Source organism: Mirounga angustirostris, unplaced genomic scaffold (assembly GCF_029215605.1).
Source record: "Mirounga angustirostris isolate CCGP_5_RB_7025 unplaced genomic scaffold, mMirAng1.0.hap1 SCAF_3, whole genome shotgun sequence".
NCBI classification, from domain to species: domain Eukaryota; kingdom Metazoa; phylum Chordata; class Mammalia; order Carnivora; family Phocidae; genus Mirounga; species Mirounga angustirostris.
Genome location: NW_026991711.1, coordinates 107,534,617 through 107,552,143, shown reverse-complemented (window position 1 = coordinate 107,552,143; position 17,527 = coordinate 107,534,617). Strand labels below are relative to the sequence as shown.

Genomic DNA, 17,527 nt, shown 5'->3' with positions numbered 1-17,527 from the left:
GTCTCAGCAGTCATTGTCCGGAAATTAGTATACTGGGGCCAATTTCCCACTCACTTTTCTCTGTCGTTCTTCATAAACTAAAAATCATTATCCACCCACTTACTGACTACTGCTTTGCATCTCCCACTTTTTTTGGCACATTAAACCATTTTCTTCCATCATCTAATTTTATCATGTGTTTATCAGCCTATATTCTTTCTGCAGCCTTCCTTTAATCTCACCTTATTTTTTCGATGCTATTTGTTTTTCTTTGTTTCATTTCTTCCATTTTTTTTTTTTTGTTTTCATGCTCTGCTCCATTGATTTATGCCCCAACTTCTCTACATAGCTTGTTGTACATTATTTTTCTAGAAGGATGTTAAGAAAAATGGTTAGTATCAGGGTCTCTCAGAATAGAGGATTGCTGAGCATCTTGATCCTCTCTTCTGAAGACAGTGTTTTCGTCAAGCTCAAATGTTTGCACCTGCCTACAGAATGGGTGTCATTGATGATTTTTGATTAGAGAAGAGATAGGTGAGAGTTTAAAAAATTGGAAATATTGACTGAATGGAGTTCTAGGTCATCCTACCTTTACTTCTTTGCCATGATCTAAATGCTAGAATGCAGTCTTCTGTGGACTGCATCACCCAGGCTCTGTCATCTTCTGACTTCAGGTTGAATTGTACCCATGGGGTTGACAGGAGATTGGATGGTGGTTGGAGGAAGATGTTGGAATATTTATTTATTTCCTTTCCCTCAGGCCCAACCACAGTGGTTTGGCAGTGGCTGAGCTCCTCCACTGAATGATCACTGTTCTTGTTGTGTGGTTCCTTCCCCTTAGCTATAGCTGTCACCAAGTTCTAATAACAGATGTAGGAAAAAACAATCCATCATCAGTCCATTGACCATGCCCACACCTCTGTAAATAATTCATTTATTAAAATCTTTTAAATTATCATTTAAAAATGTATTTTCTGTTTACTACAGGAAACCTGACTGACACAAAAGAGATTGGAAGAGATTAAAAACAATGAAAAAGTTAGAATAATTTTGCAATATTTCAGGTGTAAGGGAATGTGAGACTTTACTTAGGATAATGGCACCAAGAATAAGAAATGGGAGTCTTAAAATACATTTAAAAAGAAAAAGTTGACAAAATTTCAAGTTTTATTTGATATCCTTGTTTACTTTAAATTTTTAGATTAAATTTCCAAACCTAATCAGTCATACAGTGACAACCATTTGGGTATTTTCTTCCAAACAATACATAAATTCTTTATATTCAAAAAAAGAAAAAAATAGCAATGCTCAAGTTACTCTGTAATTTTGATTTACTTATAATAATAATTACTGAATTTGGTGGTTGTGTTCTATGAAATTTGTCTTACTTTAGAAAATATTGCTGAAGTTTTTATATTAATTTTAAAATAATGAATTGTAGGGATTGCTGCATATAAAATAATATTTTAAAATCACATTTAATTCTTAAAGTAAATCTTGGAGGAGATATAAGGAAAAAAAGAGAGAGAGAGAGAGAGAGAGCACCTGTAGTGAAATTTCTATTTTAACCCACCAGGCAAAGTCATGCTGAATCTGCCACTATCCCAATAGTATATCCTACCCGTAGGACCGATTACCACATTTTAACTCTACGAAAGATGGATATTGTGTAATTGGGGCATTTTGTTAAGTATTTAAACTAGATAAGTTGAAATGCAAAATGAGAATGATATTATCCAGGAATATACTTGTTTAGCATGATGAGTGCTATCAAAAAAAATCAATAATCAAGAGTATTATAATAGAATAACTCTAACTGTGAGGCAATGGTTAAGCCAAAAGCATATTCTGGATTGCCACCTTTTCTATTTGTTGTAATTAATAGGAATGTTAATAAGATATCATCCGACTTAACTAAAAAAAGAAAACTTCACAAAGAGTATTCTTTGATGTATTTTTTTGCCAAATACCAAGTTCTTTATTCTGATAGATATAGGCTATAAGATAAAAATTAAGAGCCTAGTACTTGAGTGAAATGCTGGAAATAGTAAAATAAATAATGCTGTTATCCAGAATAGAGACTTAACTGCAGAAAGCAGCTTTAAAATATATAATGAATACCTGTTACAGCCCATGCAATAGTTCTGTTTTTTTTCTGTCTTATTTTATATGTCTACTGAATACCTGTAAATGAAGTGTGCCTTAAGTTTATTTTTCATATTTTCTTTTAATTAAGCAAGTGCAGTCTTATATATGATAATCGGTCATATTATTTTTTTCTCTTAAAAAGGATAGCCATTATTATTTGGAGAAAACAGTGACTGCTTTTTCCATAAACACAGCCACATCTCAGTGAATTTGTTAAACGTTTTTCTCATGCCATCACATTCCATATTAATGTTTATATGACTTATTTATTGTTATGTACTTATTATGAATTATATATGAATATACATATATAACTATATGTATAATAGATATATTACAAATGTACACATATGTAATATATAAATGCATGTATACATATAAATGCACATATTTACAAAGTAAAAATAAGAAAATAAATAAGGAGACAGCCAAAAATAAGCAATTTTATTTTTCTCATTCTGAATCAGGGAAGTTTCTTATACCAAAATATATGATGATTTGGCTCAGAACATCTCATTTAGCTTCCATGTGGGCTGAATTCTTCATCTGGTGATGGGAAAACAAACATGGCACTCATTTATTTATACTTACCATTTAGCAGTTAATATGTGGCTTTTTTTTTTTTTTTCACAGAAGCTTAAGCAAATAGTCAAATAACTTGTTGGAGAGGTTTAAGTCCTCAAGAAGAAATAAGGTATACTGCCGAGTTGTGAGCTGAACTCCTAGAAAGACGATATAAAAAGATTTTGTTTGATTGTGTGTTTGTTTTGCTTTCTTTTGTTTGGCTTGATTTTCATTGGCATTGTTTGTGGTATGAAGTGAACTTTTTACCATCTCTTAGAGAATAGATTGTTGGAGCTACTATAGTGTTAGATATGTGGGACTAGATATCCCCTTGTTAACATAAGTTGGTGTTTTTACTTTGCTTTCTCTAGAAAAAAATACTCTGGTGGTTGTATTTGATGTGTTTGGGAAATAAACATGTTTGCCAATTGAGCAGTCCTGAGAGTGGGCTTATAAAGCTAAGAGTGACAGTCCTGTTCTTTACCCCAATATCAAACAAGGGATTAAATCAAACAGATGGTCACTTTGGACAAATGGACTAATTTTCTTCACCTTGACCTTTTCTACATTTTCTGTACTTTCAGCTGTGTGCCATCTTTCTTCTGAAGTAAGAGTTCACCTTTCTGATCTCCATAAATTTATACTGATTATCTGATAACAGAGATTTTCTGGTGGTTAATCATTACAAACTTAGAGATAGCAAACTTGTCCAGTACTTAAATTGCCCCATGTCTGAAAATATAATGTAATTTCAATCAAGTAATTAAATAAACTGACTTTCAGGGTGCCTGGGTGTCTCAGTTGGTTAAGTATCTGACTTGGTTTCAGCCCAGGTCATGAGGGTCCTGGGATAGAGCCCCTAGTCAGGCTCAGCGTGAGTCTACTTGTCCCTCTCCCTCCCCCCTCTGCCCCACCCACTTTCACATGGAGCTTACAAAATCGGTCTTATTGCTTTATATACTTGTATTACTTTGCTAAGGCTGCCATACAAAGTACCACAATCTGGGTGGCTTAAACAAAAGTTTATTTTCTCACAGTTCTAGAGGCTGGAAGTCCAAGACCAGGGTGGTGACAGACTTGGTTTCTCCTGAGGCCTCTTTCCTTGGCTTGTAGATGGCCATCTTCTTACTATGTCTTCACATGACTTTTTCTCTGTATGTGTACTTCCCTGGTGTCTCTGCTTCTCTCTTCTTATAAGGACACTGGTCATATTGGATTAGGACCCCACTCTTACCTGTTTCCAAATACAGTCATCCTGGGGACTAGGGCTTCAACATATGAATTCAGAGAAAGGAAACAATTCAATCTATAACAGTACTTTAGCCTACGAGGCTGGCTTTCTTTTTCTTTTTCTTTTTTTAAGATTTTATTTATTTATTTGACAGAGAGACACAGAACGAGAGAAGGAACACAGCAGGGTGAGTGGGAGAGGGAGAAGCTGGCTTCCTGCGGAGCAGGAAGCCTGATGCGGGGCTCGATCCCATGACCCTGGGATTACGACCTGAGCCGAAGGCAGATGCTTAACCAGCTGAGCCACCTGGGTGCCCCGCAAGGCTGGCTTTCTTGAAAACAGTGCTAGTAGGGAAAATGGCAAAGGACTCAGCAACCAGAATCTGATTTAGATTTAAATATCAGTACCTTCATTTACTAGTTTTTAATCGCCCTCTTTGGTCAAGATACTTAAATTTTCCAGATCTTAGCTTTCTCATCTGTGAAGTGAGATCTGTCTACTACTATACAATAAACTGATGCATATTAATTAAAATAAGGTGTATAAAGTAGATCTCCTACTGCAGGGTTTCATAACCTCAGAACTATTAATATTTGGGCCTCACCATTCTTTGCTGTGGGGCCAGAATTGCCTTCCCCACTCATTGAAAATCACTGCCAACTTCCTGGTACCTGAGTACTTAACAAATGTCAGCTATAAGTTACTTACTGAATAATGAAAAAGACTATGCAACGTTAGAGATGTTAATAGGTAATTTCATACAATAACTCCACTTTTTGTGTATAAATAATTGAATCTCTGGTGAACTGAAATTATTTAAAATGATGATTAACTTTTTAAGTCCATATTTAATGATCTAATTATTTCCTTTACATCTAAGGAAATAAGAATTGAGTCCCTCTCAACTTTTTTTTGCCAATTTTCGTTTTATTTTGAAGATTTCCAAACATACGTATATGTTGAAAGACTGTTACAATCACCTATCACCAAGATTCACCTGGTTGTTAAAATTTTGCCACATTTGTTTTATCTTTCTGGAATGAATTTATACAGCCAGAAAGGGAAAGTGGGAATAGTTTGTGTAAATAACTCAGATATGATTCATTCTGGTTAAGTATCCTCTTCATCTTTCTATGCAGTTCCACTTATTCTAGCAAGAGGCTCCATGTCTATAAGCAGTACACAGATAATTCAGTTTGAGTACTTGCATCAAAAGTGTACACATATGGGCGCCTGGGTGGCTCAGTTGGTTAAGCAACTGCCTTTGGCTCAGATCATGATCCTGGAGTCCCTGGATCGAGTCCCGCATCGGGCTCCCTGCTCGGCGAGGAGCCTGCTTCTCCCTCTGACCCTCCCCCCTCTCATGTACTCTCTCTCATTCTCGCTCTCTCAAATAAATAAATAAATCTTAAAAAAAAAAAAAAGTGTACACATATGGATTTTTTTTTTTTTTGAGTTTTACTTCCTTCATAGGCATAATACCTGTTTTGAGATGGATTTCTGGCCAGACCCTACAGTGATAGTCATCAGTGATTTAAAGTGTCACCTATTTGCTTTTATTTCTACTTTCTTTGTGTCATAGTGAATTCTCTGATCACATTTGACCCAGCTGAATAAAAATAACAAATTGTATTTGAAATCTTGATAGTGTCTCAGTTACTCCTGGATGAGGAATATGCCAAACATTAATTCTCAGTCATGAAAACCCAATTTACAAAAAAGTACTTATTACTGGACTTCCAGTACCTTTTTTCCATTAATGAACAGTTTCTCAGAGTTTCTAAAAGTAGATTTGAAAATAAATATGGAGAAACATTGTAATGTTCGTGCAAATTAAGGAATTTCCATTTTCTTTATTGATAGCTTTTGAAACTTTTTTTGAAGAAAACTCTACCACATTTTAAAGTTACTTAACCTTAAATCACCAAACAAATTTATCATATCTCATGTGCCTGATAGGACCCTGGAATCTCTTGAATGAAAAATTCACATTTGTGATGCTCAATCTACTATTTACATTTAAACCTAGTCCTATAATGAAAATATAATTATGAAATAATTTTAACCTGCAACTAAACAGTTTTATGACTGTTAAATCTGTCTGATACATTGTTGTCTGTCACACTTATTTTCCTCCATCCCTATCCCAGCTCATCTTGCATGTAAAAATACTCATAAAATCTCAGTGACTAAAATAGTTTATAGTAGTCTTATAGTCATTCTATCTCCAGGTAGATAAACATTTCATCCTGGATATATGATTTAATCAATTTGGAAGTGGGGGAAAGCAGTCAATGACCTGTAGATGTAAGGACTTAAGTTGGGAGCAACTGGATGGATATATATATGTATATATATATTTTAAATATTGGATGATATTTGTTTCTGGTGAAGCAGCCATTACTCGTGAGCAGGATTGCATTCACTTCTTCCCAGTGGCCGAATCAGGCAAACTCTGAGCAAAGTAAACTCCTGCACCAGATCCTGCATTCTCTTAACCGGTAATAAAGAACCTTGCTGGCCTGACAGTTGTCACAGCAATTATTCACATGAAGTTCTGTAGCAGTTGTATCTGTCAGCCCATGTAGTATTGAATATTTTAACTAGCAGTCTTCCAAGACTGAACATTAATCTTACCATCTCCTATTACAGTCCCTAATCAAGATATTCCAGGGGTGATTGCACTAACATTGTTTGAAGACTACATCTACTGGACTGATGGGAAAACCAAGTCACTCAGCCGTGCCCATAAAACCTCGGGAGCAGACAGACTCTCACTGATTAACTCATGGCATGCCATCACAGATATCCAGGTGTATCATTCTTATAGACAACCCGATGGTAATTATTCTTTCCATGATTTCCATAAGCTCATCAACATCTTTTAGTAACATTCCATTTTTGTTTCCTCCATGGTTAAGTGTAAATTTATTTCTGAGAAAAAGTACCAGATTTCATTATTTAGCATAACTGTATAGGATGAATTCAGCTGATTTGAAGTATGTCTATTAAGGAATATGATTAGAAGCTCAATAATAGTACAGAGAATTATTAATTTGTTGAAATATTGAGTTGAAATGACAGTAAATGTAGTTAGAGCAGTAGAGAATGCATTCTTGAAATGATTTCTTTACAAAATAGTTATAGGATCCTTACTTTCTGGAATGCTGGGTGAAAGGAATTATATTTAAGTATCTTTGGGGCTCTAAAAATGAGAAACATATCAAGCTTTTTAGGCATATGTCTAGTAAGAATTCTATCAGGGCTCATGGAATAAAAGTTTGATTATTTTGCTTACAAAACAAAGCCACTACACTATTAGTTGTAAATCATTGTTTCATTGTTTTATTTTACATTTATATTTCTAAACATATGTATGTCTTCATCCAAAATGCTTCTAGTCTATATTTTTCTGATGGACAATTTTTTTTCTACTAAAATGCTTGTTTTTGTGGAACTACATCCTTAAAATTATTTAATAGTAAAACGAATGCCATTGGGCAATGAATAGAATTTACAACAAAATACAATTACATTTATGAACTTGATGACTTCTTGATTACAAAATTCTACAAGTTATAAAGTTTAAATGCCCTGTCTCTAATCCCATATTATATCTTGGCCTTGATTTCTCTGTTTTGCTGTTTCTTTCTCATCTGTAGTCTCCAAACATGTCTGTATGATAAATAACGGCGGCTGCAGTCATCTGTGCCTTTTAGCCCCTGGAAAGACTCATACCTGTGCATGTCCCACCAACTTCTATCTTGCAGCCGACAATAGGACTTGCTTATCTAACTGCACAGCCAGTCAGGTGAGTAGAGGTCTTGAAATTATTTCATAAAATGTATTATCAAGCTGTTATAAAGGTTTTGCCTGCATTTTATTTATTGGCTTAAGCCATTTTGAAACATTTTTGTTGTTGTTGTTTAGCATAGCATAGCATGATGACCATTCCATACATCATATAGAGGGTCATAGAGTAAGGGAAAAGCAATTGATGTGCATCCTGAGAACGAGACCTTAGGAAACAGGAGGTACAAATAGAGGTCAAAAAGAGAAACAAAAACAACCCTGAAAATCATTTTTACACAGCTCCATAGAGAGTAATGGTTCAAATCAAGAATGGACCTAGAAGAATCATCAGAAGAGATCTGATCTATTTCAAGAAGCCAGGGTGATTGTGGCATAGGGTGAAGACAAAGATATATACAGTTTAAACAAATAAACAAATCTTCCTAGATAATCTACTGTGTCACCATCTCTTCCCCTCTCCCATTCCTCAGAGCAGGTGGTAATGGAAAAGATGAATTGGACAAAAGTAATTTTCTAGACTTTTTAATTGAAAAATTATATGATCTAAATAGTTTCCTCCCAAAACCTCTTTTTCTTCAACATGTAATTATTTCTAGTAAAGATATTAAAATGTGCACTCAATGATAAGTTACATGGGCTTGATATTACTACTTTCAAATTTTGGATAATAGTCATATGACATTATAAGATTTGACTTTTTTTATATTTGAGTCACTCTGTTGTGTAAGATAAAATTGTCAAGGAAACTATGATTTGTTTTGAACATAGCTAAAATTTCTTCTTAGAATTCTGTGTTTTGAATCTGCTGGTTTTCCACTTCTAGCAGTGGCATCCTGGTAAAACACTGAATTCCTCTTTGGGTGTGCTTATTTTCAGAATGGAGAAGCTAATACTAGCTCACCCAGCTTCTCAAGTTATCACTCTGAGTATCACCATTAAAGAACTGTACAATGCCAACCATCAAACCGCTTTGAGGTAGCTGGTATGTGTAGTAGTTAAGGGCACAGACTCTGAAGCCAGATTCGCTGGGACTGTGACCCTGACTCTGCTTGAAATTGGCTGAATAATCCTGGGTTTTTTACTTACTCTCATGATGCTTTAGTTTTCTCATCTTTAAAATGGAAATACTGGGCGCCTGGGTGGCTCAGTTGGTTAAGCGACTGCCTTCAGCTCAGGTCATGATCCTGGAGTCCCAGGATCGAGTCCCGCATCGGGCTCCCTGCTGAGCAGAGGGTCTGCTTCTCCCTCTGCCCTCTTCCCTCTCGTGCTCTCTGTCTCTCATTCTCTCTCTCTCAAATAAATAAATAAAATCTTTAAAAAATAAAAAATAAAAAATAAATAAAAAAATGGAAATACTAATATTTCCAGGCCACTCTTATGGAGATTAAATGGGAGAAGTTTCTGGCACATAGTAAGTGTTGTTACTGCCCTTGTCCTGGGGTGTGACTAGAACACACTTAAGGACATGTGTGCAATTAGTGTGAGCTGCCATCAGGAGATTCTGATGTGTAATTGGAAGCACAGGCCACAATTTCTTCTTTCTTTACAAAGTGTATTGTTTGTTTGTTTGTTTGTTTTTTTAAAGATTTTATTTATTTATTTGACAGAGAGATAGACAGAAGAGCACAAGCAGAGGGAGTGGCAGAGGGAGAGGGAGAAGCAGGCTCTGCACTGAGCAGGGAACCCGATGCGGGACTCGATCCCAGGACCCTGGGATCATGACCTGAGCCGAAGGCAGACGCTTAACCATCTGAGCCACCCAGGCGCCCCGAAAGTGTACTGTTTTAATTATAATCCCCTAAGTATTTGTGTAGACAAAATACATTATCTTGAGAGAACTAGAGATTTAAGTCACTGTGAGAGGCAAAATAAACAACCTAATTATTCCTAGAGAGAAAATTTAAGGGAGAAATCCCAGGTTCTTAAAACTTTTAAAATATAATTCCTGTTTGTACTATTTAGTTTAGACAAATTTCCAGCTTAAAGTCGAGGTTAGGGGTACCTGGGTGGCTCAGTCGGTTAAGCTTCTGCCTTCGGCTCAGGTCATAATCTCAGGGCCCTGGGATCGAGCCCCACATCGGGCTCCTTGCTCTGCTGGGAGCATGCTTCTCCCTCTCCTTCCCACTGGTACTCTCTCACTGTCTCTCCTTCTCTCTCTCTCAACTAAATAAATAAAATCTTTTAAAAAAAACCCTCAAGGTTATTCTGAAATAACCTCAGTCCCTTGTTGGCAGAGGGGTGTGCGGGGTGGGGTCCAAGAGTCCCTCTGTTGGTGCCTAACACTGTGGCCTTAGGTGAATTAGTAGGAACAATGATGCCTGCCTAAGCCACTTACAGTGTGGTGAGCCTCTGTAGCCAACCAGAAACAGAGCAAAGCCAAAGGATGCTTGACACACAGATGAACATCTCAAAGCATCAGCCTTCCTGTAATCATAAAGGGAATAAAATATTTCAAATTATTATATAAGAAAACCTATAATTATGTTTATTCAATGCCAAAAAAAATCAGATCAATTAAATGAATACCTAAATCAACCCAGAAAAATATTATTCATATAATTAAATTATCTCCTAATTTGGTATCATTGATGATATGATTAAGCATTTGCCTTCGGCTCAGGTCATGGTCCCAGGGTCCTGGGATCGAGCCCCGCATCGGGCTGCCTGCTCGGTGGGAAGCCTGCTTTTCCCTCTCCCACTCCTCCTGCTTGTGTTCCCTCTCTCGCTGTGTCTCTGTCAAATAAATAAAATCTTTAAAATATACATATATATATAGATATATAGATATAACTTTTAAATACCCCAATAGTGTTTTTACATAAGTTTTTTTTTAATTAAAAAAATTCAACAATAGTGAGACAGAACACTAACAATAACAACACAAATTGTTGCTATCTTTGCTGTCAGCAGTACTTCCTGAAGAAAAGAGATATCAGTTCATTTGTTTCATTTTTACGAAAAAGTTAATGAAGAACAGTTAATGCAATCCATCAGTGGTTATCCCAGTAAGTCTTAGGGTTTATGCAGCCATTTACTGATGATTTTTTTTTTTTTTTCTGATGTAGTAAGAGAGAAAAAACTATCTACTATACACTTCTTGGAGAAAAGTCAGTTCATAGAAACACAATTTTAAGTGAGGTTTGAAATTGAAATGAAGCAAATAATCCAAGTATTTCAGAATCATACCATTTAGCATTCTGATAAAAAATGTTACCTTTTAAATTTATCTTACTACAGGATTTTTTATTTTTTAACATCTTATGAACGCAACCAAAGATATATCCCCTGACTAGCATTGATTTTTAGAAAAATAAAATAGGCAAATCATACCAGTAAGAATTCTATTAGAATTGAAAATAAACATGAAAATCTGGTAAAAATCAAGATTAAATACAGTATTAGAGCACTTATCACTTCAGATATTAAATTTAAATCATTTTTATATTCCAATAAAAAGTAAATTAAAAAATAGCTTTACTTAGTTTTTAAATGGAGACTTTTTCTATTGCAAGTAAACCTCACTTGTGTGTGCAGGATTTGTATTTTATACTTGTATTCATTTTAATAGACATGTGTTTAGTAGTTTCTTTATAGCTTCTTCTTGTGGGTGATAATTGCAGTTTGCAATTTATTTTATGAAGATATTAGTCTTGGAGAACATTTACCATGAAGAATGTTTTATATTTATATTTAGCATTTATCTTTTTTAAGTTACTGTATTTAAGTATGAAAAAATGAAGCCCAGACACAAAATAGAAGAAATCTTCCTTTGAGAGTAATGAATAAAATGTTGATTAACATAAAAAGTAATGTAATAAGTATATTTTACCCTGGCCATCTCTTAGCTCAAAACCTTTTTATGGTCTTATTAAAAATGAAATGGCAAGCACAATCGTCATGTCATATGTAATTCCAACAGTTGGTGTTTATTTAAATCAGGCATATGTAGTGAGTTTTAAAATATGTATTTTAGATATTTTTCAAATCTTGATTGGGAAGGTTTTGAATATACTCAGGAGATATGAAATTCTCTTGTTAATGTACTTTGATATATTGTAATGACTGGAAATGTTTAATGTTCAGGGCAATTGCTTTCAGAGTTAGCCTTATATCCCCAGACAGTCACTATCCATAAAGGTAATATTTTTCCTGTGGTCATTTATAAAACCACCACAGACACGACCACAGGCTAAGCAAGTACAGGAAAATCAGTTGAACAGTCAAATCTTCCCTGGATTCACAGTGATCTATTCCCTCCCATATTGCTACTGGGAAAAAAAAAAAAAATCACACTCTTATTTAATAAAATAATGTAGCTCTGCCTTGAATCAACTTTATGGTATCCAGAGAGGTTCAGCAAAAGCTCAAATTTTCTCTTACTTGAAGAAAGTAAGAGTACTTTAAGTGAACAAACCTTTAGCTTGCTAATCCATTTCATTAGACAAAATTGAACCTAAGTATATTTTTCTATGTATTTTTCTATGTATTTTCTGTCTGGCATATAGCATGTTAAGTAAATGTCATCTTGCTTTCAGGTCACTCCCATGGGAATTACAACAGGAACATTTCAAAAAGAAAATTAATAAATTTTAGAATATTATCAAACATTTTCAGTTCCAGATGAATTTTGTCATACATGCTTTTCACTGAATTTCTGTTGAAATAAAGAAGAAAACAATTTGGTAGTGCTAGAAGAAACTTACTAAACTTTATTGCTTGGTTTTAATATTTTAAAGTAAATTTTTAATGGCAACTATTTTAGATGTAATGTACTCTCTCTATGTAAAGTGTGATTTTCTTTAGTTTCTTTTATTTATGAGAATAAGCTTAAAACTGAAAGGGGTTAGTTTGTGGTCCGAGATCACTAGGGAATAAATTTACTGAGTTTTCTTGGTCTCTGTACATTTGGCCAATTGTGAAGTTTAGTAGGAACAATATTTCTGTGCTCTGTTTCAGGAGAAGAATTTGAATTCAGATCACCTTTCTTATAAAAAATCCAATAATAACCTGAAATATTTTTCTAGCAACATGTTGCATGTGTGCTAAGTAGTTTATATGTAAATACTACCATATAACATATTCAACTAGTTTTTCTGTTATTAATCTTCCATTTGATGGTTTATTTCAAAAGAAAGGAGTTAAAAAACTTCCTACTTCTGTAAGTAATAGAATTTTTTTTCTTATAATTTTTAACTATTTTAAATGGAAAGGCTGATAGAACAAATAAAACACATTAATAGGGGTGCCTAGGTGCCAGTTGGTTAGACTTCTGACTCTTGGTTTAGGCTCAGGTCATGATATCGGGGTCCTGGGATTGAGCCCCATGTTGGGCTCTCCACTCAGCAGGGAGTCTTCTTCTCTGCTTCTCTTTTTCTCCCACTACCCCTACCCAGCTTGCGTGTGTGCTCTCTCTCTCTCTCTCTCTCTCAAATAAATAAATAAATCTTTGAAAAAAACACACTAGTAAATATGTCAGTGAATAGTTTTGATAATCTTAAGAATGAGTTTTATTACAGTAGTTTTCTTTAGTGTTTTATCTAAAAATATATAATAGTCAAAAAAATAATATTCAGCAAAAAATCTGTCGCAGCCTTATTTTTTTACCTTTTTTTGATATGCAAATGTTCATTTTAAATTAGAGATACCTATTATTTGCTAGGTTCTTTGCCGGGCCTTATAGGGGAGGATGTAGCATAAGGTGGTAAGTCATTGACCAAGATAGCGTTGACATTCCTCAGCTTGACTAAACTTTAGACAGTTTCTTCCTGGCTGTAGGCCCCTGAATTCCTTTTCTTAGAACACTTACTTTAGAAAACTTGCAATTGTGAATTATTTCTCTGCCCCTTTGAGATGTAAATTTTCTCCCAGCCTCTTACCAGTTTTACAGCCTAGGAATGTCTTCCTCAAGGACTAGGAACCATCCCCTAGAGATTTAATCATCAAGAAAGATAGTCCAGACCTGTCTCAGTCTCTATGGGAAGGTAGGAGCCCAGCTTTGATAAGTAACACCTAGCAAATACAGACAGCCCAATCATGCTGACCAATATCCTCCATACTTTTCCATTAGTTTACCCCTGAGCTTAAACCCACCCCCTGCCTTTTGTTTCAGTGGAGTTGTTTGCTCTTTCTCCCCTATTGCGATAGTTTTAAATAAAGTCTATCTAGTGCAATTTTTGTACCTGTTTTCTAGTTATGACACTTATCTTATTTATCCTCAAAGATCATGTATATTTATTAGGAATTCTGAAAACTAAAAATCACTGTGCTTGTTTTAACTGCTTTATAGAAATATTCTTAAAATTTATTTGGGCAGACACTCATTATGGCTAAAGGCAGTATGTTCAGAAAGTTCCATGGAATAACAGCATGACAGTGCCAGAAAGGATCATCCAGATTATCTTTAACTCCTCATTTGGTGGCTAAGGAATAGAGATAGAGAGACATTCATCAAATTGTCTAAGATTCCTAAGGAAATGCAATTCAATTAACTTAATTCAACTTTTCAATGAATTCAGGATACCTTTTCCTGATATTTCTGGTGATTTTTTTTAGCCCTATTCAGCATTTGGCAAGCGTTCTGTAAAGGCTCAGATAATAAATATTTTAAATTTGCTGGCCACATGGTCTCTACAGCAACTACATAACTCTGTTGTTGTGGTGCGAAAGCAGCCACAGATCATATGTAAATGGGTAAGCTTGTCTGTGCTCCAGAAATCCCAGGAGGTTTTCCTGAACAATGTGCTTTCCTGGCAGATCATTTTGCTGCTTGTTGTGCATTTATTCCCTATTGTGGAATGCTCTAAGACCACCACAGTTCACATTTGCAGCAAGAGAGTAGGCTAGGCTGCTCTGCCCTGGTGAGTTTTTAAATATCCATTTAATACTGGGGTAGGTCCTTCAACCCTTTTTTCTTTCTTTTTTTTTAAGTTTCGATGCAAAACTGATAAATGTATTCCATTCTGGTGGAAATGTGACACTGTGGATGACTGTGGCGATGGATCTGACGAACCTGATGACTGTCGTGAGTACATTGGTGAATGTGGGGATTTAGAATTTAGAGCTCCTTAAATCCCAGACCTTGAAAACTGAAGTGAGACCTTAAGGATTACGTTCTGATACTTTTACAAAATCTTTAAAAATACAACAAAAATTGTTACATTGTCTTGAGTATGTCTCTATTGACTGTTAAATTTAGAATGACATTATCAGCAATTTGTGTTAGTGTTTTGTTTTAAATTTTCTTACCTGCAGAAAAATTACACTCCTCATGTAATGATCAGTATAAATAACAATCAGCATGATTTTGCCTGGATATATCACCAAATTAAAAGCAAAAGTGGGCAAGTTTGCAGAATGTCAATCAATAACTAAAATCTTACCTGTAAGGGATTAATCTTTGTCAGTATTATAATACTGAACTTTCCTTAAAAGTGAGATTTTTCCAGTATAAATCATTAGTTTGTTCTACTAATCATTTAGTATGCTTTTAGATATTGCCTTAAAATGACTACTAATTATACTTTGACTCAAACTGTGATTGTCATGGTTAGGTGCCAGATACATACATATATACATACATACATATAGGTATGTATATCCATATAGGAATATACATGTATATGTGTACATATATGGCATATGTGTGTACATATGTGTATAAACGTGTGTATGTATATGGCATATGTGTGTGTACATATATGTGTATATACATTTAGCTATCTTTGGTAACTTTGGTTGTAATGGACAATCAGTAAACTATTTCTTGATAGTCTTTTATAGTTCATTCCATGGGTCACTTCAATATTGTCCTGTCAAGTTGAAGATGCTTATAGTCAGTCATGATAATTCCCTCAAATCTCAGTGGATAGTTGCCATGATTTGGCCTTAACAATTGAGTTCAAGATCCTTAGGCTTGCACTAAAGAAAGACAGTATACTAAGTAAAAAGGTAGTTACTTTCTGCTGTAGAACTTTCCGCCACATAATTACAAAGCTGTTCTAAACTTAGGGTCTCTAGATAGTTACTTAAATGAGTTGTATTCCATCTCTCTGGTCATGATCAAGTGTATAAAACATTTGAAGTTGTTTCACATAGTTCATTTATATCTTTGAAAGCAGCTAATAATATATTCAAGGAAAAGGAAAAAAAAGAGAGAAGTCATTGCTTTTCTAATATTCTTTTTATGTTCTTGAAAGGTCCATCGATCTTTGATTTTTTAATATAGTTTTTGTTTTCACTGTGATAGACAATATATATAAGTAGTTTTTGTATGAAGTATTATCTGTTATGCCTGAATTATATTTGAATTAAAGGGACTATCAAAGGAACAGGAAATTATATTGGTGACCAACTGAGATTTTCTCATTAAAAGAAAGATATTGATTTCCCTGCAATAAAGTAAACTTTCAACAATATAATAAATAAAATATATACAACATATTTTGTAATTTATAGAAATAAAGAAGAATGAATATGTTAAATGAATCCTCATATTAAAATGACTTTTCCTAGGGGCGCCTGGGTGGCACAGTCGGTTAAGCATCTGCCTTCAGCTCAGGTCATGATCCCAGAGCCCCGAGATCAAGTCCCACATAGAGCTCCCTGCTCAGCGGGTGTCTGCTTCTCCCTCTGCCCTTCACCCTGCTTGTGCTGTTTGCTCGCTCGCTCTCTCTGAAATAAATAAAATATTAAAAACAAAAAGATGACTTTTCCCGCCCAGATTCACTAAAGTGTTCTCTGTGGAAAAACCACCATAATGACCTACAGACACGGTCAGTGGTTCCCAATTCTTTCCCCTCTAAACTATTTGAGGCTCCTGAGTTCTAACTTTAATCCTGACTAGACTATCATGCGGTAACTGTACTGATATAAAAAATTAACCAAAGATTTACTATAATAAGTTTTTCATATTTACACATTTTTATTATTTTTTATTATGTTAATCACCATACATTACATCATTACTTTTTGATGTACTGTTCCATGATTCATTGTTTGTGTATAACACACAGTGCTCCATGCAGAACGTGCCCACTTTAATACACATCACCAGGTTAACCCATCCTCCCACCCTCCCTCCCCTTTGGAACCCTCAGTTTGTTTGAGTCCATAGTCTCTCATGGTTCATCTCCCCCTTCGATCTCGCCCCCTTCATTCTTCCCTTCCTGTTATCTTCTTCTTTTTTTTTAACATATAATATATTACTTGTTTCAGAGGAACAGGTCTGTGATTCAACAGTCTTACACAATTCATAACAATCACCATAACACGTACACTCCCCACTGTCTATCACCAAGCTACCCCATCCCTCCCACTTCCCACCACTCCAGCAACTCTCAGTTTCTTTCCTGAGATTAAGAATTCCTCATATCAGTGAGATCATATGATACATGTCTTTCTCTGATTGACTTATTTCGCTCAGCATAATACCCTCCAGTTCCATCCACATCATTGCAAATGGCAAGATTTCATTCCTTTTGATGGCTGCATAATATTCCATTGTGTGTGTGTGTGTGTGTGTGTGTGTATATACCACCTCTTCTTTATCCATTCATCTGTCAGTGGACATCTTGGCTCTTTACATAGTTAGGCTATTGTGGAAATTGCTGCTATAAACATTGGGGTGCAGGTACCACTTCGGATCCCTACATTTGTATCTTTGAGGTAAATACACAGTAGTGCAATTGCGGGCGTAAGGTAGCTCTATTTTCAACTTTTTGAGGAACCTCCATACTGTTTTCCAGAGTGGCTGCACCAGCTTGCATTCCCACCAACAGTGTAGGAAGGTTCCCC

The 17,527-nt window shown here is 35.1% G+C and overlaps 1 protein-coding gene across 1 annotated transcript in view; it reads left to right on the top strand.

The window, feature by feature from the left end:
* LRP1B (LDL receptor related protein 1B) overlaps positions 1 to 17,527 on the top strand; it is a 1,839,752-nt gene that overhangs the window by 1,623,246 nt on the left and 198,979 nt on the right. The window contains exons 61-63 of the mRNA XM_045868938.3: positions 6,575 to 6,763; positions 7,585 to 7,733; positions 14,663 to 14,756. Coding sequence (XP_045724894.2) covers positions 6,575 to 6,763; positions 7,585 to 7,733; positions 14,663 to 14,756 — 432 coding nt within the window. The remainder of the gene's footprint in view (positions 1 to 6,574; positions 6,764 to 7,584; positions 7,734 to 14,662; positions 14,757 to 17,527) is intronic.